This window comes from Hippocampus guttulatus, chromosome 14 (assembly GCF_054856545.1).
Source record: "Hippocampus guttulatus isolate MCC_2025c chromosome 14, RoL_Hgut_1.0, whole genome shotgun sequence".
NCBI classification, from domain to species: domain Eukaryota; kingdom Metazoa; phylum Chordata; class Actinopteri; order Syngnathiformes; family Syngnathidae; genus Hippocampus; species Hippocampus guttulatus.
The window spans coordinates 15,670,642-15,694,013 of record NC_141274.1 but is presented as its reverse complement, the minus strand read 5'-3'; the positions used below and the strand labels follow the sequence as shown (position 1 = coordinate 15,694,013).

Here is a 23,372-nt window from a genome sequence, read left to right as displayed (position 1 = left end):
GGCGCTGCAATTCATCCCAAGGCATTTCGGCCATGTGCGCTCATGTACTCACACTAGGGCAAAATGTGTGACATGAGGCCTGGAATGTATGAAAACTTGCATCTAACTGGGCTCTGAATGTAAAGGGGAATTGCAGGATGGAGGATTGGACGTGAAAAAGGCAGAGTGCAAAAGTAAGACTGAAAATAGGTGATAAAAAGAGGAGGAGAAAGCCCGGTAACGAGAGATGTTTCAAGCCAGAGCAGTATAAAGAACTCACTGAAAGGATCCGTGAAAGGGCCTTTGTGTGGAGAGGGCTGACCTCACCATCTCTGAGCCATGTGGCCGACCATGCAAAATTACAGCCGTGACAGAGGACCCAACTATTGTTTTACAGCCAACTGTAGTTTCAGTCCCGAGTGTCAAGATAAAGTATCAAGACCATCAACACAGAAACCAGACACAAACAACGTAACGGATATAACTCTCAATTAATATCGTACTATAACGTTTCCCAAAAGGCTAAATAGAGTAGGGACATGTCTTTATACTGTACAGCCCCTGCTCATTTGTCGGGCGAAAAAAAAAAGCACTCACTTGTGAGGGCTTCAAATTAATTTTCCATTAACAGCTACACATTCTGGATATTTAGTCTTGTTGAATTTAGTCTGATACAGAGATCAGAGGACAAACCTTTCTTGGAAGCAATCGACATTACTCTTGGAGAGCACTCGATGATTCATCTCTTCCCACTGTGCAGCACGAAAAAATGCTGTGATTCAAGTATTTATCATCAGACACATCCTGTTATCATGACTAACAAATGGAAACAAGATCCCATCTCCTTTTATTCCATCATATATAACTCAACTTAATGTGGACTATTTGGTTGACCTGCGCGTGCTGTTAAAGTCTGGTGTGAGGGTCTCGTGACCTCTGACGACTCACTATGAAGTCATACACGGGACCTCAAAAATGCTGAGGCGCGGGTGTGAAATGACACTCCCAACAGTCTGAAGAAGTCAGCGGCGTTTGTCCTTTTGCCAAGAACACGGACTTGTGATGAATGAATAAACATTCCAGACTCCCCGATGGAGCAAAACACATAGTGTTCACACGGGCAGTTTCAAGCCTGTGAGCAGGTGAGAGTTTCACACTTTGAAAATTGATTGCCGGGGTGAAGCGTCAGCTGTGCTTAGGAGCTGGCACAGACAGACACAGCAAAGGTGACTGCGGGGATCTTGGAAGCAAGATACAGAGGGGCACAAATATATTGATTTGAATAAAAGCTTACAGATACTGATGAACTGGGTGCATTGGTGCAGTATCCAGAGGAGGGAACTGATGCCACAGACCATCTTCGGCCATCTCCTCTGCTGAAGAAAACAAAACAGTCAAGTCCTGTAAGTAAAAAAAACTGTCAAGAAAAAACTGTCCGATTACCTTCCCTGCTGTCTTAACCAAGCTGGTTATCTGAGCTTTCGATTTTACAGTCAGGTTCCCAAACCAACTGCTTATTCCAAAGTGCAGGACTGACTCAATAAATAGTTGCTCGATAAAAGATCAATAGAATACTTCTGCCAACTCCAAATAATCTCAGACGTCGCAAGAAATCAAGGCGCTGATGGATCTTCGAACAGTCACTTGATACATGTGTCTTGCCAGTCAAGCCTGCTCTCCATATAAATCCCCAAGTATTTGTATGAGGAGACCTGCCTTATGTTCGTGCCATTTATAGAGATGAGGCTATGGTCTCCAATTGATTTAAGGTCAAACACCATTTCCTCAGTTTTTTCCACATTTATGTTTAGATGGTGTTCATTACACTAGTCAACAAATATGTCAATCCCGTCACAGTGGCTACTAATGCCAGAGTCACTCGTGAGCAGACTAAGGATGGCTGTATCATCTGAAAATTTTACAACATACTGATTTCGTTGGGAGCTAACACAGTCGTTTATAATTGGGTGAACAGAAAAGGTGAGCTCACGCAACCCTGGGGGGGCCCGTGCTGCTCATGACCTCATCTGACAAGACAGAGTTAAATCTCACACGCTGTGGTCTCTTGGATAAGAAGGAAAGGTACCACCTAATCAGAAATGGATTGACATTCAACCGAACCAAATTCTTCAGCAAAATGTCCGGACGGACTGAAATAAAGGCTGAGCTAAAGTCCATGAATAGCAGTCTGGCATATGCCCCCCTGTTCTCAAGATGCCTCAGAAGAAAGTGCAGAATAGGAGACAGAGCATCACTCGTACTGCGGTTTTTTGTGTAAGCAAATTGATATTTATCCATCGAAGCTTCCACCTCCTTGCGTAGTTTCTCGACTATGATCTTCTCTAACCCTTTCATCACATTGGAGGTTAAGGCTACTGGTCTATAATCGTTGTCAGGTTAAGGCTACTGGTCTATAATTGTTGTCAAATCGTTGTCAAAAAATGTTAATCACGTTCTTCTTTGCTATAAATAAAATACATTTCTTTCTTTTTTCTTTTCTTTAATGTTAATAAGGATACAATGTAACGCAGAGGTGTATTTTTAACAATTTTATCAACAAATGATGATTATCGTGGTGGCAGAGAGTGGGGGGGAGAGAGCGAATTTTCTTATTCTTGTTGGCAAGGCATAACAGAAAATAATTGAGAAGCACTGCCTTAGGTGTGAATGCAGCGTGAGACTCGTTCAGCCTTGGCGGAGCTCGGCACTCTACTCAATACCATGACTACTTAGAGACAGTTTCTGTGTCACTCTGCATCGGAAATTCCCCATTATCCGTTAAATAAATAATCCTAAAAAAATAAATAACATCAACCGCAAGAAATTTAGATAATGACAAAACAAAACAACCCTTTCGGATGGTTTCTTACCTCTCAGTACGGACCAGATGGCTTCACAGAGGCGGAACGAGGAGGGCACAAATGGATCAGGAAATGAGGGGAGGGAGACAGTGAAAGACAAGTGTAAGAAACAAAGTCAATACAGCCTCATGAGAATGACAGAACAAGTCTGTCTGTTATGCTCTCCAGTGCCTGTCCCACTTTGCAGCTCAACACCAGCCAGGCTATTTGCTGTTATAATGCAGCAATTCCATTAACTTCATACACAAAGATGAAATACACTCACACTGGTGCTGTCAAGCAATTAAAAATTTGTGTGATTAATTAATTAGGGTCTGTAATTAATTAATCTAATCTATATTTTAATCACATGTAAAAATTACTGAGAAACCCTCTATTTTCATTTTAAATTTGTTACATTATTGAGGCAGAAAAGATTAAAGAAAAAGTGGCATTATAAAGTATTTTATTGTTTTTCAGCAGATTTGGACAGATGCAATCCTAGCCATTTACTTTCTGCTGTATTTGAGAATAGTCAAAGTCCTACCTGCAACCTTGAGTTTCGACCACGTGGGGGAATATCACTGTTTTGTTTGTTTTTGTAAATCTCTAAAGAATTACAAAAATAAAAATAAAATAGAACATCAGATCCTTAAAAAGTGCTTAGGTCAACATATTAAAAACAGAACAATTATCTGAGCAATACAAGTCCTCAACACTGAACTTGCTTCAGATAATAAACAATAAATAAAACAGGCCCTTAAATCACAGTGCTGTAAGTTAGCACTTCAGCAATAACACTGTTCATCATGACAAACTAAAAGCACTGAAAAAAATATCAATCACTTCTAGTAGTCTACAGAGGACACATCAACTATGCCTCGTACGTGGGGTGTTCTCGAGTTTAGTTTGCCCAAGAGCTTTGCTATGTATGGCTCGCTTGCTATATTGCTAACGCTTTCGGTGCTAACGTTATCTGTGGCTGCACTCACGACTGGCTGCTTTGCATTGATGTGGGAGGATAAATTTGAGCTGCTTCGGTGGTAAGCAAACTCCTTACAAATTAGGCACAACACTCTACCTTTATCAATTGTGTCATCAGGGTGTTTTGGAATCCAAATTTTCCATTCATTGTGCCAAGAACTCTCACATGCTCCAACATTTTCACCTCTCCACTCCACGCCCAACTCCAATGGGAACCTATCAGCTTCGGCTAAACAAGCCCCAACATAATGGCAGCCAATCAATGTCCGCTTCAGGCTGTGACTGACAGTTGCTTCCCCACCCTCAACAACTCAAACACAGGAAGCCAACACATAAAAAGGGCTATTAGAAAAAGGCAACCCACCTACACAAACAATAAAGGCAGAGATTAAAATCGAGAAAAAATAACACGCTAAATGGTCTGTAATTATTCATTCATTCATTCATTTTCCGAACCACTTAATCCTCACTAGGGTCGCGGGGGGTGCTGGAGCCTATCCCAGCTGTCTTTGGGCAGTAGGCGGGGCACCCTGAACCGGTTGCCAGCCAATCGCAGGGCACACAGAGACGAACAACCATGCACACTCACACTCACACCTAGGGACAATTTAGCGTGTTCAATCAGCCTGCCATGCATGTTTTTGGAACGTGGGAGGAAACCGGAGTACCCGGAGAAAACCCACGCAGGCCCGGGGAGAACATGCAAACTCCACACAGGGAGGCCGGAGCTGAAATTGAACCCGATACCTCTGCACTGTGAAGTCGACGTGCTAACCACTGGACTACCGGGCCGCCTAGGTCTGTAATTAATTAATCGCAATTAACGCGCTCATTTGACACCTATAACTCACACAACCAATCACGACTGCAAACATTTGAGTGCAAAGAGACACGCGCATTCCTCTCCCATCTGTCCACTACGGTTCTCCAAGGAAGGGACCCACATGCTTTCACCCATACAATGTATGATGACAAGAATGATCAAAGGCTTTTTCACATAAATTTAAGGGACATGTTACTAAAAATGAAATTGACAACAGCATCTTTGCTGACTGACCATGAGCTGTGTATTATTTGGTGTTGCGTGACTGGGTTCACATGTGCAACAGATGTCATATGCTGTCACCTTCCTGGATTGAAACACGATCGTCATTATGAGCATAAGGCACAGTGTGGTCGCTGCAACTTAATGGCTATTCTAATATCAATCGATGGAACTGTACTGCATTGCCTCTCATTTGTATGGAAGACATGCCACGGCGATGCAGTGAGACCTGAATAAAGGGGGTTCTGCAACTTGTCTTGCTCCGATTCAAAATTTGAACTGCAGGCGGTGGCATCTTAAGTGGGACAGCCAATCAAAAATGCTTTGTCATATCACATTGCAGTGAGTCGATGTGTGGGCAAGGCTCAATCACCGGTGTGCAGGTATGAGTCCGCATTGTCCGGCTCTGTCATGTTTGACCCTGTCACTTGGTCCGCAGCAGGCCTACGGCAAGTGATTGCATGTTACTGCTGTTCCAGGTCTGAGTGACAAAATTGGATGCCCAGTGAAATAGTGCTCTGCACTATTTGTCTCCAGTCTCCACGTTGGCAGTGTGGTGAAGTGAAGTTGTGTAGATCAGCGGTCCCCAACCCCCGGGCCGCACGGTACCGGTCCATGGGTAATTTGGTACCGGGCCGCACAGAAAGAATAAATATTATTATTTACGTTTTATGTATTTCGGAATCTGAAAGATTTATTTTGAAAAATTACCGTATTCTCTGTTACATCCGTTTACAGCAGTGTTTCTCAAACAGTGGGGCGCGCCCCCCTGGGGGGGACGCGAGGCTCCGTCAAGAGGGGCGCGTTTGACCTCGGGGAACATGCTTTTTTATTTTTTTACTGTCCTAAAATAATGCGCAGTTGCACCTCCACTACGTTAGGGGGCAGTGGCGCTCTCATTGGCAGAGTTTCCGCAGGGAGCATTCTCAGGGAGGAAATATGACGAGGCGTATGAAGCGCTTGGCTTCAGTGTGACTGCGGTGGCAGACGAGGAAAGATCGATGTGCTTACTGTGTCTAAAAATGTTGGTACCGGACAGCATGAAGCCAAATAAATTAAGGCGTTATTTAAAGACATAACACCCCAATCACGCTGAAAAGCTGCTTGAGTTTTTTTCAGCGAAAATGTGCCGAATATTGCCAACAATCATGCCGCTTTGTGACTGCTACTTCAGTAAACTAAAATACAGGTCCTGGCTACACATTGAGCAGGAGCCGAGAGTTGCTGTGTGTCCTGCTTCAAACCTCGCTTCGAAAAGCTATGCATTGCAAAACGTGCTCATGTAGCCATTAATCCAGACATCATCTTTGATTAAAAAAAAAAAAAAAGAAAACACAAATTCTTTTATATATTTTTGTTTTGCTGGTTCCCCTCCGTGAGTCGTCACCTGACCGTGGTGGAGGGGTTTGTGTGTCCCAATGATCCTAGGAGCTAAGTTGTCTGGGGCTTTATGCCACTGGCAGGGTCACCCATGGCAAACAGGTTCTAGGTGAGGGGCCAGAAAAAGCACGGCTCAAAGACCCCTGATGATGATTACAATGAATGGATCTAAGTTTCCCTTGTCCGGACGCAGGTCACCGGGGCCCCCCTCTGGAGCCAGGCCTGGAGGTGGGGCTCGTTGGCAAGCGCCTGGTGGCCGGGCCTACACCCATGTGTACAGTGGGGATGGGGCGCTGCTGACTTCGACTCGGGACATTGTGAACCGGTGGGCAGAGTACTTCGAAGACCTCCTCAACTCCACCAACACACCTTCCTTGGAGGAAGCAGAGCCTGGGGACTCTGAGGTGGGCTCTCCTATCTCTGTGGTTGAAGTCACCGATGTGGTTAAAAAGCTCCTCGGTGGCAAGGCCCCAGGGGTGGATGAGATCCGCCCTGAGTTCGTCAAGACTCTGGATGTTTTGGGGCTGTCCTGGTTGACACGCCTCTGCAACATCGTGTGGTCAACGGGGAGAGTGCCTCTGGATTGGCAGACCGGGGTGGTAGTCCCTCTTTTTAAAAAGGGGGACCGGAGGGTGTGTTCCACCTACAGAGGGATCACACTCCTCAGCCTCCCTGGTAAGGTCTATTCAGGGGTGCTGGAGAGGAGGGTCCGTCAGGAAGTCGAGCCTCAGATTGAGGAGGAGCAGTGTGGTTTTCATCCTGGCCGTGGAACTGTGGACCAGCTCTACACCCTTAGCAGGGTCCTCGAGGGTATGTGTGAATTCGCCCAACCAGTCTACATGTGTTTTGTGGACTTGGAGAAGGCGTTTGACCGTGTCCCTCGGGGAGTTCTGTGGGGGGTGCTTCGTGGGTATGGGGTACCGAACCCCCTGATACGGGCTGTTCGGTCACTATACCACCGATGCCAGAGTTTGGTTCGCATTGCCGGCAGTAAGTCGGAATCGTTTCCAGTGGGGGTAGGACTCCGCCAAGGCTGCCCTTTGTCGCCGGTTTTGTTCATAACTTTTATGGACAGAATTTCTAGGCGCAGCCGAAGCATTGAGGGGGTCCGTTTTAGTGGCCTTAGTATTGCATCTCTGCTTTTGCAGATGATGTGGTACTGTTGGCTCCTTCAAGCAGGGCTCTCCAACTCTCACTGGAGCGTTTCATCCAGGAGGGGCTCAGAGTCGAGCCGCTTCTCCTCCACATCGAGAGGAGCCAGATGAGGTGGCTTGGGCATCTGATTCGGATGCCTCCTGAGCGCCTCCCTGGTGAGGTGTTCCGGGCATGTCCCACCGGGAGGAGACCCCGAGGAAGACCCAGGACACGCTGGAGAGGCTATGTCTCCCAGCTGACCTGGGAACGCCTCGGGATCCCCCGGGGAGAGCTGGAAGAAGTAGCTAGGGAGAGGGAAGTCTGGGCTTCCCTGCTAAAGCTGGTGCCCCCGCGACCCGGCCCCGGATAAGAGGAAGAAGATGGATGGATGTTTTGCTGGTTAAAGTTTTTTTTAATATTGTGTTCCTGATATAATGTTGATTAGTTTGAATGCATTATTAGTTATTGATTTTATGTAATTTTATTTTTCAGTATCGTATGGTTTGACATGGTCAGTCAAAAAATATTTATTGTTAAATTAAGGATTTAATGTTATTTTTGAATTTCAGATGCACTTTAAATCTTTTCTGTTCCAGTTACTAAAGCTATTCTTTGTTGTAAGTGTTTTTATTCTCTTATACGTTAATAAGGATACAGTGTTATGCAAAGATGTACCGTACTTAGAACAATTTTATAGACAAATGATACTATTTATAGTCGTGCGGGGGGTGGGGGGGAGGATGTTTTCCTCTTCCTTGGGGGGGGGGGGGGGGCATGACAGAAAGTAATTGAGAACCACTGGTTTACAGTATGTCACTCTTGAGGCAGGTCAAGGTGCGCTTCACTGTCACGTGAAAGGTTACCGCTAAAATGAAACCCAGCAGCTAGCAAAATGAATTTAAAAAACAAACGTCTTTGGAAAGTTTCTTTGGGAAGCGGAAAAGGCCCAGCCAGGAGACAGAAGAGGAGCCGACGACTTTCAAGAAAAAGAAGGCTGCATTTAATCGACAGTATCAGGAGTCCTACTTAAAATACGGATTTATCTCAACAGGAGATAGCCACGCACTAAGCACTCTCTGCATAATATGCGGTTATGGTGAGTTGTATTTTGTATGCACTTCGTATTTGTGGTATATCTTATTTTGAAGGCACGTTTGAACATTACCATAGCGACCAGAGAGTGGTGTGGCCAGATAGGACGTTCCTCGTGTCATGATCGTGTTTATTATGTTTCAAAAACACCATAGTTTTCCTGCCGGCCATATCATATTATTTTGTTGTATTTATCTGTCACATCTTAAAGGCTGGTCGGTGAAAATATTGTCTGACATTAAACCGGTCTGTGGGACAAAAAAGGTTGGGGACCACTGGTGTCGATGAGTCATGTAGACTCATATGAAGTAGCACAACTCTAATTGCCCCACGGGGATAAATAAAGTTTTCTGAATCTGAACAATTCATTCTATGGCATGTGCTGCAATATGCTACAATGGAGTGCATCACTTAATCTGCTCATAACCCAGAACTGAATTGCATGCCATTACAGGAGCCTAGTACTGCATCTCTGAAAAACTGAATCAATCGGGCGAGACAGGAGTGATAATCTTACAGTTCGAGCCCTGCGAGTCCCAGGGACTCGCTGATCAGAAAGGTATGAGTGCCATGATGCATTTAGAGAGTCCCAAATTTCGAATTCTGAAATGGTCTACTTATTCAATTGCATATGATAATAACACAAACAACAACAATATACATTGATAATAGGTTTATTTCTTATAAACGAATGCTGCAAAAATTTTAATGATTCAGGCATACAAGATTTGCTGAGAAATAGGTTCGTATGGGGTTTCATCCCATGGTCCAGTCTTTGAGTTATTCTCCTCTCTTTACTCTGCTTCCAATGATGCAAGGCTTTCTCAAAGTCAACTTATCATCGCAAAAAACTATCCAACTTTAGCTGGTTCCTCTGTGATATCTCTGCAATAAACTTTCGCAACACTTGTTCACAACACTTGTTTTAACGTTACATAACTTGGCAATCGTCTGCTTCCCGCGAGGTGAAGGCCGACCTCGCTAATTTCCTCTCGCGAGGACGGAAATCTCGTCACGCGAGATCAAAACAACAATGGTCAAAGAGAGAGAGAGAGAAAAGGCTTATATTATCTGCTTTTGTTCTTATAAGCCTTATAAGAAATAAAGCAGGTCTCTCCATCCTTAATTGTCTAATCATCCTTAATTGACAAATCATAAACACGTCTGCGGGATCTGTGTGTGTGTGTGTGTGTGTGTGTGTGTGTGTGTGTGTGTGTGTGTGTGTGTGTGTCATAGTTTTTTTTTTTGTTTTGTTTTGACTGAGAAATTTCCTTGCGTCCCAAAAACGCACATTATTTGGAACTGTGTGTCCCGCGGGAAAATTATGCGTCTAGGACGCGGGACGCAGAGGTAAAGAGATGGCTGAGACAGTACATTACGTATGTACTTTCTTAGTGTTTAGTGAGCTGTTAGGAAACTCTGGACAGAAGTGTTGAATTAAGTGTTTCCAAAACTCTGTTAGCATTTGGATGCCAACAGGACATGTCTTGTTTTGTTTTTTTTGTCTTGTGTTATGTCGAAATTATCCCAGTTATGTGCATTTCAGAATCAATCAATGTGTAATGATGTGTTCACCTTACTCATAGTGACTTAATTAAAACAGCTGACCGGTAGCCACTTGTTACTGGGCCAAACATACAAATACTCTGTGGATTTTTTTTGGGGGGTGGTGGGGGGGCGGCGGGCATACAGTATATGCCCCAAATGTAAGTCATCGGGCGGAACTGTTTGTCAGTCAACTTGGCCTTCAGATTAATCACGCCATGGGTACATACGAGGATGTGGCGTTGAAAATAAATGAAGATATGTCTATGAAACGACGGAAACTCAGCAATTGAAATCAAAGCCCTTTTATTTTTTTCCTGTGCTGCCCACCATTATGGCCCATGCTCCGCTGGACCCTTGTGTGTTGAAAGAAGTGCTTCGAGAGGACAAGATCTGCAATTTCACCCATAATCACAGCCGCACAGCCTTGCAGCTGTATCCGAGACCCGTGACCAGCAAGATGCCCTGAGGCTCTTCAGCTGGTTGGGCTGCTTTTCTGTGAGCTTTTTTTCCATTACAAGGGTAAAATGGAGAGGTCAGGGCATTCCACTAAAACGCTGTTAAGTGTTATTTCAAAAACACAGGCGGTATTTTTGATGACTGGCGCCTGAAAAGAAAAATATAAAGGCTGTTTCCATACGGTGGTTCTGGTTCATCCTGACCTTAACTTGCTGGAACAGAAACACAAATGGGATTGTTAGCTCACCTTTCTGGTTGTCTTCCTTTCTTACCGTCATCTTTTGAAGTCACAGTTTATTTGATTTGCAAATACAAACAATGTGTATTTGATCGTTTGGTTGCCATTCAATCGGTTGTACATGAATGTCTCACCAAGTGTCAGCAGTCAGGAGATAATTTAATTTATTTTATTTTTTATAAGGCAAATCTTACCTGCGGGCAAGCTGGAAGTTAGAAGAGCCGCTGGCAGAGACATTTCTGGGGCTTTCTGAAGGACTGCTGCCAGCTAAAGAAACACACTTAGTTATAAACTTAAAACTTTCAAACTTCTAATAATTAACCAAAGTGAACCGTCGTTATGATCTGACCGATTATTCTAATGTTGGGTATTATGTTGGCCAACATTAGGCCTTTTCAAATTAACTAGAATTACAAGGAATTTTGTCAATTAAACATCGACATAATCTTACTTTCTCATGCCACAGTAAATGTTGTCTCGTTGGTATGGGTAAAATGTAAAGGACATGCATGAGTGACAGACCGTTGTACTATGAGAATTACATCCTTCTCCATCTATGCCTATTAAGATGTGATGCCTCGAAGAAAAATTGTGTCTTCCATTTCTGTTGAACTCGCTCTCTGCACATCATACATTTCAAAAGCAACTCTTGTCAAAGATGAAGTGTTTTAATTTGACAAGTAAAAAGGTGTCTCTGGTTTTTATTTTGAAGCCATCGCTACATCAAGGGCATCATGCCAAATTCATGTTTTACCAGTAACTTTATTCATCATGTTGCTTATGTACAGCATACATTGATGGCTTCAATCTAAAGCTAAATTATTCACCGACTGCTGCTATTATGTACAGCTGCTTAATAAATGTTCCAAAACATTAGAAAGCTCTGTTTGTATTCATTCGACTGAGTGTCAGACTAGGTGTCGAACCAAGTAGTTGACATTACCGCTGCTCAATGTCAATTATAACTTGAAGCTGATTAATTGCCAATAGCATGTTTTGGCATGAACAACATGGATGTCTCACCGAGATCAAAGTGAGTGAGCGAGCTCATGTTTTGGACGCAAAAGCGTGCAAAGGCCAGGTAACAAATGAAACAAATATACTGCTCCAAAAAAAAAAAAAATCAAGGGAACACTTAAAACACTTAAACAACACAATGTAACTGTTCCCTTCATTTCTATTATAAATTACACACTCAATTAATCGTTGACAAAATGTGAAGTTGTTCAAGCCCTAATTCAAACCAGTGGAGGCTGTAAATGATGCAAAACCTCCTCAAACGATAGGACCTTTTATGTCGTTCACGCCGATCATGGTGTCAGAATAACAGATAGATATCGTTCTGTGACTTGCCCAGGGCGAGATCGTCACACTACAAATCCATCACTGGCCAGTCCTCACCCAGTCGTCACGTGCTTCTGTCGAGATTGTGTCTATTGGCGCAGGTCCGGAACAAGCAGTTGTCAAAGTTATGTTTCAAGACTTAGGGTTTCAAGGTAGAGTTTGAAACTAGGGTTCGAGTTTCAAAGTATGGTTTGTAACTTGGATTAGAGTTTCAAATTTGGGTTTGAAACTTGGGTTAGGGTTTCAAAGTGTAAACTACCTTTCTAGTTAGCAAATAAAGCATCAGTTGAAATGCTAAGTACACTTTCCAATATTTTCCCTTTTCTTCAAGTCACTTTTGACCGATTGTGTGATGAAGCGAAAAGCATGTCACTCCCTCACCAGCGTGCTCTCGCTCTCTTTTCCTTCTGAAATATTAGGCACGCTCCCGGCATCAGCACTCAGCATGATCACTCGCCAGAAGCACAAGCCATGCGCCCGTATCCCGCGGTCCTGTGTGCCCACAAACTGTTTCTCTGCTGCCTGGACCCTTTTCTCTTTTTTCCACCTGTACCGTCAGACCGTGCTCTGGACTGTGACATTCGATGATCGGCCAGGGTCTGGTCGGTGTCAGACTTGCAGTGCAGACACTCCCCCACTCCAAGACACAGAACCAATTTATCAGACCACGTCGGATAATCTGACATTGCGATCATCATGAGTCACAGTGATCATTTTACAGTTTAGTACCAGCGAGTCCCAGGGACTCGCTGATCAGAAAAGTATGAGTGCCATTATGCATTTCGAGAGTCCCAAATTTTGAATTCTGAAATGGTCTACTTATTCAATTGCATATCATTTGATAATAACACAAACAACAACATATACATACAACTATAAATAAATGCTGCAAAAATTTAAATAATTCAGTAGCAGGCTTGAGGATTTCGGAAATTCACGGTAACTGATTTTCGCTTCCGTCGAATTACCCAATGGGAAACCAGGGGAACTCATTTTGGGTTCCGTAAACGTTCATCATGGGAACCCATTTTTCTATTTTGACTGATATTCATAATCAAGAATTCTGAAACTCAAAAGTATAATGTTTCAAGGGTAAATGTTTGAAAACTATGCATTAACAATGAACATTCCATCAGTACTCCATGTTTATTCAATAAAATAAATGGATCAAAATATGTTGTACTCCTATGGCATCATGAATACAACATACCACAAAATCACAGTATTTGTTCCAGTCTCACGCTGCAAAGATTAATTTACTGGTAATCATTAATACAGGTAAGTATTGATGTGGCTTGACATCCTCTTCCCAAGACGATGCATGTGTAATCTACAATCAATTTGACGAAAGAATCTAACACACGTCAACATAAATTCTACCAACAGTGAACATAAGCATTACTACACGTTGTGACGAATGTTTTATTCCTAAAGTTACCATGCTACAGCCAGTAAATTATAGAATAACCAATACTGTTTCATAATATTTTTATAGCGATTAGCCTATACAGTGATCCATCGCTATTTTGCGGTTCGTTTATCGCGGCTTCAGTGCATCGCGGATTTTTTCAAACATATTCATAAAAAAACTTTTTTTTTAAGTCCGCAAATAGTCGGTCAGCGAGGAACAACGAAAGTTAGCAAAACAACAGTGAGTCACATAGAGCAATATATACAGTAACATGTGGGGTGAGGGGGGTTGAGAAGATGCAGCAAAGCCATGTTGATTGGCTGTGCATCTTCTTTCTCTCTTATCACGTGGGTTACTCTTTGATCTTTAATCGTGTCTAAGTGTTGTTAACGGTGCGTGCGAGTGTGTGTGTGTGTGTGTGTGTGTGTGTGTGTGTGTGTGTGTGTGTGCTTGTGTGCGCGAGCATGCGTTGCAGAGAGAGAGAGAGAGAGAGAGACAGAGAGAGAGAGAGAGAGAGAAAAGGCTTATATTATCTGCTTTTGTTCTTATAAGCCTTATAAGAAATAAAGCAGGTCTCTCCATCCTTAATTGTCTAATCATCCTTAATTGACAAATCATAAACACGTCTGCGGGATCTGTGTGTGTGTGTGTGTGTGTGTGTGTGTGTGTGTGTCATAGTTTTTTTTTTTGTTTTGTTTTGACTGAGAAATTTCCTTGCATCCCAAAAACGCACATTATTTGGAACTGTGCGTCCCGCGGGAAAATTGTGCGTCTCGGACGCAGGACGCAGAGGTAACGAGATGGCTGCAAGTCATGTAGTCTGAGTTCAGCATTAGGAGATCATTTGACTTCTTGATGCAATTTAGTTCGATCACGTTGGGATACACTGACAGGATATAAACCAGGGGTGTCAAACTCATTTCACATTGTGGGCCACATACAGACTCGGTAGATGTCAAGTGGGCCGAACCATTAACATTATACCATACTGTGCTATGAATCACCAAAATATCATCTCTTTCCTTTGCTTTGGTCTCAAGAAGCATTGATTGGGGCTTTCATATCATTTGCTGCGTTGGGTCTATCTCGGTGACAGACTGAGACTGCTGTTTTCTTCCCCGATCAAAACAATGTTGTCTTCGACTGTGATCAAAACAGTGTGCCCCCTAGCGTGTAATCCACGAATTGCATTTTATATAAAATATTCATTCTGTGTCTTCAATGCATTTTTTTTTCACTTTTAAATGATCCCGCGGGCCGGATCGAACCTCTGTGGGGGCCGGTTCCGGCCCGCGGGCCGTATGTTTGACACCCCTGATATAAACAAAATAACACTACAGGGCAAATACTGACAATCTTGTGACATTCCGCACCAAAAGGAGCATTGCTTCAATGCTTTAAAAAAGTGTTTGCCCCCTTTGTGATTTATTTGCTTATTTGACACATTTAAATGTTTCCCATCATTAAATTTGAATATTAGTCAAAGAAAACACAAATAAACACAAAATGCACTTTTGAAATGAAGGGTTTCATGATTGGAGGAGGAAAAAAACAAAAACACAGTATATGGCCCTGTGTGAAAAAGTGTTTTGCCCCTAAATGCTGGTTGGGCCACCTTTAGCAGCAGCAATTCAAATCAAGCATTTTCAATAACTGGGGATGAGTCTTTGAGTCTTTCGCATGTCGGTGGGGATATTTTGGCCCATTCTTCCTGACAGAACAGAATTGCTTTAGTTCAGCAACCCTGGAGGGTTTTCAAGCATGAATGGCTTTTAGACTACACAATTTCAACCAGATTCAAGTCTGGACCTTGACTTGGCCATTCCAAAACCTTGATTTTGTGTTTTTTTTAAGACATTCAGAACAAGACTTGATGTTTTCCGTTTTTGATCATTTTTGTGATGCAGAACTTAAATACAGTTATTTAAGACAGCTCGAGGTCACAAATGAATGGCCAAACATTTGCCCTCAAGATTTTCTGGCAAAGAGCAGAAATCTTGGTTCCATCAATCACAGCAAGTCATCCGGGTCCTGAAGTAGCAATGCAACACCAGACCATCACACAACCACCACCGTGTTAGGGTATGTGTAGACGTTTTTTTTTTTCTGAAATGCAACTGTTGTTTTGTCAGTCCAAAGATGATTCTCCCACTAGTCCTGAGAATCCTTCAGATGTGTATTGCAAAAGTAAGACGAGCCTTTATGTTCTTTTTGGTCAGCAGTGATTTTGGTCTTGGAACTCTGCCATGAATGTCATGTTTACCCAGTTTCCTCCTGATTGTTGACTCATGAACACTGACGAACCTTAAGTAAGGCTAGTGAGGCCAGCAGTTCTTGAGACATTGTCCTGGGCTGTTTTGTGACCTCCTGGATGAGTCATAGCTGGGATCTTTGGGGTCATCTTTGTAAGCTGACAATTCCTGGGCAGGTTCATCACTGCTCCATGCTTTCTCAAGTTGTGCAAAAAGGCTCACAATGTGATTGGATGGAGTACTAAGGTTTTAGGTATTACTTAGCAGCCCTTTCCAGACTGATGGATGTCAATAGGTTTATTCTCTTCTATAATTTCATTGGATCATGGCATTTTGTTGCAGCTTTTTGAAATCCTTTGCAATTACTTTTTTCACACAGTTGGATAATTTTGAAGAGATTTTCTTCCCCTAAATAAAAAAGCGCCATTTAAAACAGCCTTTTATGCTTAACTTAGGTTATCTTCATCTGATTTTTACATCTGTTTGATGATTATAAACAGTGAAGTGGGGAAACGATGCAAAACAAAAAAACAAAGAAGCTTCCGGGGGCAAATACTTTTTCATGGCACTGTATATGGATATCCTGCAATGATCGACAACCTTCATCATCATGCACACAGTTCATCAAATGAGACTGCCAAGCAACAATTATTCAGATGGCACCTAAGTGTCAACACACAAGTACCTGTGGCAAGTGGGAGAGGTGAAAGCGGTCGTGAGAGCGTGGGCGAAGGGGTCCCGACCGCCAAACTCCTCCTCTTGTTGTTACGGGCACTGTGAGAGGAGTAAAACAAATTTAAGAGCGAAATTCGAACATATCTGCTTTTGAAAGGCACTTCCACAAACACGATCTGTGCAGAATTCAAGCACAATGTGCACTCATTTGGACGAATAGGTACCATATCTGAAGAACATACATGATGATATGACCAACAAGAAACAATGTCACACACATACTGATTCAATTTGATAACACAGCCAGAAGTGTTCCCATTTGTGGATTGAAGCTAGAGCACCAAATCCTAAAAAAAAAAGCCTTGTCTGACATTTTGAGAAGGAGGCCAGATGCACCCATTGACTTGCATGATACCACTGTGCACTCTCTCCATAGCTTTGCTCATCCATCAGCATGGATGAGTAGAACATTTCTGAACTAAATGAGCTCTGGATTGTGTCGGCTGAACTGAACTCCGGCGCACAATTGTCAAGGTGAAATGTCTTCAACAAGCAAGGAGAATTTGGTTGCCTCAACTTAACTTGTGCGGATTACCATGACCTGCATGGCGGATAAGTTGACTGAAATCTGTCATTCCGCTTGTGTGATTGAGCTGCCAGATGTTCACCAACCCTTTTGAAGCAGAGAGCTACTTCTTGGGTATTAATTAATGTGAAGGGCTACCAGTTCGATTCACAAATTTGCTCAAATGACCTTCAATAATGTTGCTGGTGTATGTCAATGACATTCATAGATGTGAAGACACGGATCATATTCATGATTTCGATCGATCAGTAGCTCACAGACTGGTCCCAAGTCGATCGCGAGGAGTGTAGGGGGAAATCAGTGTCTAAGTCAGGGGTGGGCAAACTTTTTGGCTCGGGGGCCACATTGACTTTTAAAATTTGACAGAAGGGCCAGGTCAGCACGAGCTATGGTACATTAAAAAAAAAAACTGCATTTGTTGACAGTCCATATCAAACATCAACAGAACAAAAGCATGAAAGTACGGTATTAATATACTTTTTTTAAATGACAAAAGTGTTGTTGATGACCTATTTTAGCCTGTGCATCGCTGCAGATGGGTTGTGATCAGACCAGTAGAAGTAGAGCGATACAGAGGTACTAGGTGGTCGAAAAGATTGCCCCGCCCCCCGTGTTCTGCAACTTCAAGTCAATTCGCCACCTGGCGGTGAAATGCCTGTCATTACAAGTCCAATCGAAATGAATGCAATCATTCACATCGAACCTTAATTGTGGACCAACCTTCGGCGGGCCGGATTAAAAAGACCGTAGTTTGCCCACCACTGGTCTAAGTGTTGTTTACTATGCGTGCTAGTGTGTGCGCACTCTGCTCAAGCGCGGAAAGGCCACGTGGGGCACGCGTGTGTGCGTGCACGCAGGGGCCACGCAGGTGAGTATATGTGTGTTGCTTAGAGAAAGAGAGAGACCTTTTTGCTTGGCTCTCGACGAAGGCGGACGCTTTTGCTTTCTGCTCCTGTCCCCCACCCCACCCCCACCCTTCCCTGCTCGCCACTCAGTCCTTGTGCTGTCTTTGTCTGACTTTTCCTAGCCTCCTGTCGTATTTTCATCCTAAAAACAAACATGGAATTGGTTGGCTGGTCTCTCGATGCCATCGACAACATTTTCTCGATGAGAAGAGCAGGCAGTGGGGAGCCTACTTGCCCCTCGGGGACTTTTGCTGCTGGGTACACCCTAGATCCTTGGAGGAAGCGGAGAATGGTGTGCCTGTCAACACTGTCCGTTGAGGATTTGGACGACATCTACATTTTCGGCCTTCCGATAACAGGTATGCTGCTGTTTGGTGTGAGCAGTTTCCTGATCTATCGAAAATTCAACCGACGGGAGCGGCTCTATTGGACGAGGCTGCCGGTCTAAGGATGGCATAACGCGGATGTCCAACACTCAGACTCAGACTGTGCTCAACCACAAACTGTTGCGGTTTTGGAGCGTCACTGCAGGATGGACAACAACTTGGAGAAAACTGGAATCCGTGCTCAAATACTGACTGAAATCACGGATTTGGCTGATCGACGCCACTAAAGAGACATAAGCCACGGACTCAAGGCTGTCTTAAATTCTTGGGCAGCCTGCTACCAAAACAACATCTGCTATCTCGACCTTCCCCTGATGAAAGTATGCAAGGAAGCTAGTCCCCCACCATCACCCCCTCCCTCATACATTCCCTTGATTCACCGTCTTCATTGTTTATGTCTTGTGACCTGTTGTAACTGTCATATGCTTGTGCAGGAGTTTTTTTGGCTCCTCAAAATGAGGGTAGTTCGAGCGTGGGGGTTTTTTCTCCCTCTCTCCCTCCCCTGTGGTTTCTTTCTGACCTTCGGGTTGAGTGAACACTGGCGCATTTTGGCTGCCGCTGCTCAACCCGTATTATTTTGTGTTTTTTGTTATTGTAAAGTGTCCTTGGGTGTCTTGAAAGGCGCTTATAAATAAAATGTATTATTATTATTATTATTACTACAGAGAGAGGATGCTTATAAGAACAAAAGCAGGTCTCTTTCATCCTTAATTGTCTTAATTGACTAATCATAAACACGTCTGATGCACAAGCTGGATCGCTGGCCTGTGTGTGTGGGGGGGGGGGGACACTTATAAGAACAAAAGCAGGTCTCTCCATCCTCAATTGTCTAAACAACCTTCATTGACTAATCATAAACACGTCTACTGCACTCGGTGGGATCACTGGCCTGTGTGTGTGTGTGCACGCGCGCGCTTGCGCGCGCTTTGCTCAAGTGCAAAGACCCACGTGGGGCATTTTTTAAAATAGATATGTTAATTGGTCGCTACTTCACGGATTTCCGTTTATCGCGGGTGGTTTTGGTCCCCATTAACCGCGATAAACGAGGGATTACTGTATATATTTTTGTGTTAGTGTACACTGCACCCAAGGCATCCTATCAGTTTTACTTTCACAAAAAAAGTATTTAAAAAATAAAATTAAAAAGCAAGTCACCTTTAACCTACGGTAGCACCTGACCTGCATCACTGGAAGTTGTTAGCGGCCGGCAGTCTGCAATCGCAACTTGCGATCACAGCTGTTGCGATGTTTGGGTTTTTCGTTGGTTCTTTTTTTTGTTTGCATTACTCTCATTCAAAGTTTGTTTCATCTGCAATTTGCCAATAGCATTGGCAAAGAATGGCAATCTTGGAGCACCAGGAGAGGCATTTTCAAACTGTACATCTGAGTTATAGGCTAGTGATGTACATGCAGTTAACACGCTGCAAAAGTGCATCCCAAGCCTCCACGTCAGGTTTCTACGAAGGTAGGCAGTGATTTCCTTTGCACAAACTCTTGTATCGACTTTATTTTTCTGTTTCGTGCATATGCCCGTGTGGTATCGGGTCGAGATTGGCTGCTTGAAAAGTAGCTCTTTGGTCAATAAAGGTTGGGCAACCCTGATCTAAACCATGAACTATATCAACTGTAAGTCCTAACATGTTACAACCATTAAACAGCAACTCCGATAATAATTAACAGTACTACACGAGCCTCCATGCAATTCTAAATAGACTTTTAATGCATATTTTACCTCCAAAATGTTGATTGTTTTCCAAATTGTACCGATGTTGTACTATTTCCCCTCTCAATAACTTGTCGCATAAACTCGGATTAATCCTGAAGATATTGATGCTATTTCCCTATTTCTCTCTGACATTACACATCCTCTTAATAATTAAGAGGATGTGAAAGTCAGTCGCGCTTGACATTTCTGGGTCGCCGCTGACGCTGTGGCAGATTAACACACTCGGGGAAAGCGCTACACCGGGGTGAGGTGGTGCTATAAGATAAAAAAAAAAAAAGAAAATTGGGGGGATAGGGTAGAAAAGAAAAAACAAAAGCTTCATCAGAAATCTTTGCACCTCCAGTTATACCCCAACATCATTATTTTATTTTATAATCTAAAATATGTTTACTTATGCAATATTTTTCACAGCTCTCCAATGTATCAGTCAAGCCCGACCTTTAGCCGCAGGAGAGAAAAAACCCTGTCCCTGCACACACTTGCGTATTTATTATGCCACCAAAGAACTGAAATGGGCCGAGGCACTCCAGTGACAGAAAAGAGAAAAGATCCACTTTTGACTTCGACTTAAAACCATCTGCAGCTCAACGCACAAACATTGCCTTCAGGGGTGCCCAAACCTTTTGGACCGAAGATCTACTTTTCGATCAACTAACCTCCTGGGATCTACCCTTACCGGCACGCACACGCACACGCACACACACAGGCACGCCATGATGAGAAACAGCCTGAAACTGAGGCATGCGATGCACGTTTGTAGCCTGTTAACTATCGTAGCTCACACGTACTGTTTTAAAGTGCTTCCCTGGGCCCTCCTAGATTCCTATTCTTTGCCCGTGCCCTCGGTGAGTTGTACACGAAGCAAACTCTGAATGGGAATAATGACGATAAAAGATAGAGCGCAACAGCTCTGATCACAAGCTGCAATTGCAGACTGCTGAGCGTTAACAACTTCCGGTGACGTAATCACGTGCCACCGTAAATTCAAGATTTACCTGCTTTATTTTATTTTTTAAATATTTATTTGTGAAAATGAGACTTTGTGAAAATGAGACTGATTGGATGATTAGGGTTCAGCGTACATTAACACAAAAAAAATTCTAACATGTACAAAGACACACAAATGGTTGTTTGGTTTTTTTGTCCTCGACACTCCTCGGATCTACTTGGGACCCGTCTTAGATCTACCGGTAGATCAGGATCGACGTAATGGGCACCCCAGCCATATGCCTTCCGTTTAATTGTTCCGAGAATATCAAATCAGCACAAAGGGATGAGAGTATCACTGTGATGGGTATGATTTCAACTATTGATATATACAGACAATTATAATCACGCTTGGGGGAGGATTAATTACTCACAGAAATTCCCTATACCAAGATCGTCTCAGTCCACCATACTACACTACATAAATAATTTTATTTCTTCATATTCTGTGACACTTTTAAACAATAAAGTGTTATTTTTTTTCCTAATTAACAGAAACATCGCAAAACATTTTTTGTGTTTTTTTTCTCAGAGGCCGGACGTCATTTGGCAGTTTTTGCTTAGATTTATGAGTCCAAATTTGAGATTCACACACTGTATGGTGGCAGCATCAGATAGAATACTGTACATGACTTCAGTTTGAGTTTATTGTCAAGCTAATCATGAAAGAATGTGAATTCAATAATGTGTATTTAAAATAACCACAATTTAGCCTCTAGTCTACTAATTAAGGCTAATGCAAACATAGGAAATGATAAAACTTCTACACAGCTGTGCCATAATCCTTTGAGTAAAAGATATTTGACAAAAAATGGTGCAGCAACACATGGGGACAGATATCAAGTCATGTTAATCCTCTGCAATAAACGCTTATACAAATCCCACTTAAATTCTAGGCAAGGCCCAGCGCACTGCCATTCATTTCAATGTGTTGTCAGTGTGGCCAAGAAATTTATTCAACTTGAATCTCAAGGCCTCATAGTACATATGAGTTGAGTTGCAGGTGAATTAAGAGTGCAAATCAAGGTACTACTGTATTAGTTATGCTTACAATTCTTGTATCATATGGTTTTTGATATTGTGGGGATGCCCAATAAAATGGCCGGTGAGAGTATGACTCACTCCTACAGAACAACACTTATCAGCAACAGCGTTTGTCAATACGAATCCATGCATCACCGGTATTCTACTGAAAGCCTCTATATTGGTCAAGGGACATAAGGCAAGCACAATCAAGGTTAGACTCGATAGGAACATCACAAGCTCGTTTTACAGGTCAACCCAGGACATATGCGCTCTGTTTCTTGGGGAGAGCTAATTCCATCTCACAGAGGGGAGCATACATCGAAATATCGATCAGCACTGGTACTTAGTGGCATTTTATGCGACAGATGGGTGTGAACACAGGCACATTTCTCAACTCGGGCGAATTCAACAGCCACACACAATGTAAGAATACTGCAGAAGCCATGACAAAACGGTTCCAACACACAGCTAATAGCATAGCATTTTGTTCAATATCATTTTACCCTTTGGTTCTTTTCATCATGGCCCCGGTAACAAAACTAGTTTTGTAGCTCGGTAGCACCGTCCAGTAATGGTTTTGGTCAGCCATGGTGGCGATGGCTGTCACCGATAAAGGCAATCCAGGTAAGAGAGTTGTCCTTGTCCTCTACAGCCAGCGGCTCATGCCAGATATTCTCCCCCGGGTGGGGCTCCACTGGAGCCAGTTATCTTAGCTTGGTTAGTCGGCAACGTCCGAAGGCACAAATTCGGTCGTTCAGCATCGATAAAAACTGAGCCCCGAACCGCAGCTCGCCAGCTCGGTCATGACGAGTCGCTTCTATGGCCATGCCCGTTTTTCGAGGTCTCCCCTTGTCACACGTTATGCTTCAGGAGAGGTCTGTCCTCGCAAGCATGCGACATTATCAAATGACAACAGCGACAAAAAAATGCCACATCAAGAGTGACGGAGGGGGAAAAAAACCAAACAAAAACTGCAGTCACAGCAGCGACGCACAGCGCATGCTCAGAGATTTGCGCTGGGGGGTGGAGGAAATGGTGTTGCTTTCCTGTGCCCTCGGACAAAAATGTGAGAGAAATGGGTCACGGCGGCAATGCCTGTCAGGTTTATCGGCTGGTTTATAATATTATTACTTATTAATTAAGGAACTTAAATTAAAATCCACCCGTTTTGATTTACTGGTTCCTTAGCCTGTTTGTTTTTTGTGCAAGAATTACTCAAAGTAATTTCACCAAGTGCAAGTGTCATCAGAATAGTTTAGTTGGATATGAATAATATAGTTTTATAATACATTATGTATTCACATTGTGAAATACTTTGGAGCTACACCAAGTTTATTTCCCTGACAGAGGATTCGAATGCCTACAACAGAGCTCGGGG

At 43.1% G+C, this 23,372-nt stretch overlaps 1 protein-coding gene across 2 annotated transcripts in view; it reads right to left on the bottom strand.

The window, feature by feature from the left end:
- Positions 1 to 22,979, bottom strand: part of LOC147195340 (microtubule-associated serine/threonine-protein kinase 3-like) — a 61,828-nt gene extending 38,849 nt beyond the window's left edge. The window contains exons 1-5 of one of the 2 annotated variants that reach the window (XM_086128303.1): positions 22,498 to 22,979; positions 16,389 to 16,477; positions 10,891 to 10,963; positions 2,850 to 2,870; positions 1,274 to 1,355 (exon numbers count right to left, since the gene is read on the bottom strand). In XM_086128303.1, coding sequence (XP_085984429.1) covers positions 1,274 to 1,355; positions 2,850 to 2,870; positions 10,891 to 10,963; positions 16,389 to 16,477; positions 22,498 to 22,583 — 351 coding nt within the window. In that variant the 5' untranslated portion in view covers positions 22,584 to 22,979. The remainder of the gene's footprint in view (positions 1 to 1,273; positions 1,356 to 2,849; positions 2,871 to 10,890; positions 10,964 to 16,388; positions 16,478 to 22,497) is intronic. The other variant, XM_086128304.1, reaches the window with a different exon arrangement.
- Between the last annotated feature and the right edge of the window lie 393 nt (positions 22,980 to 23,372).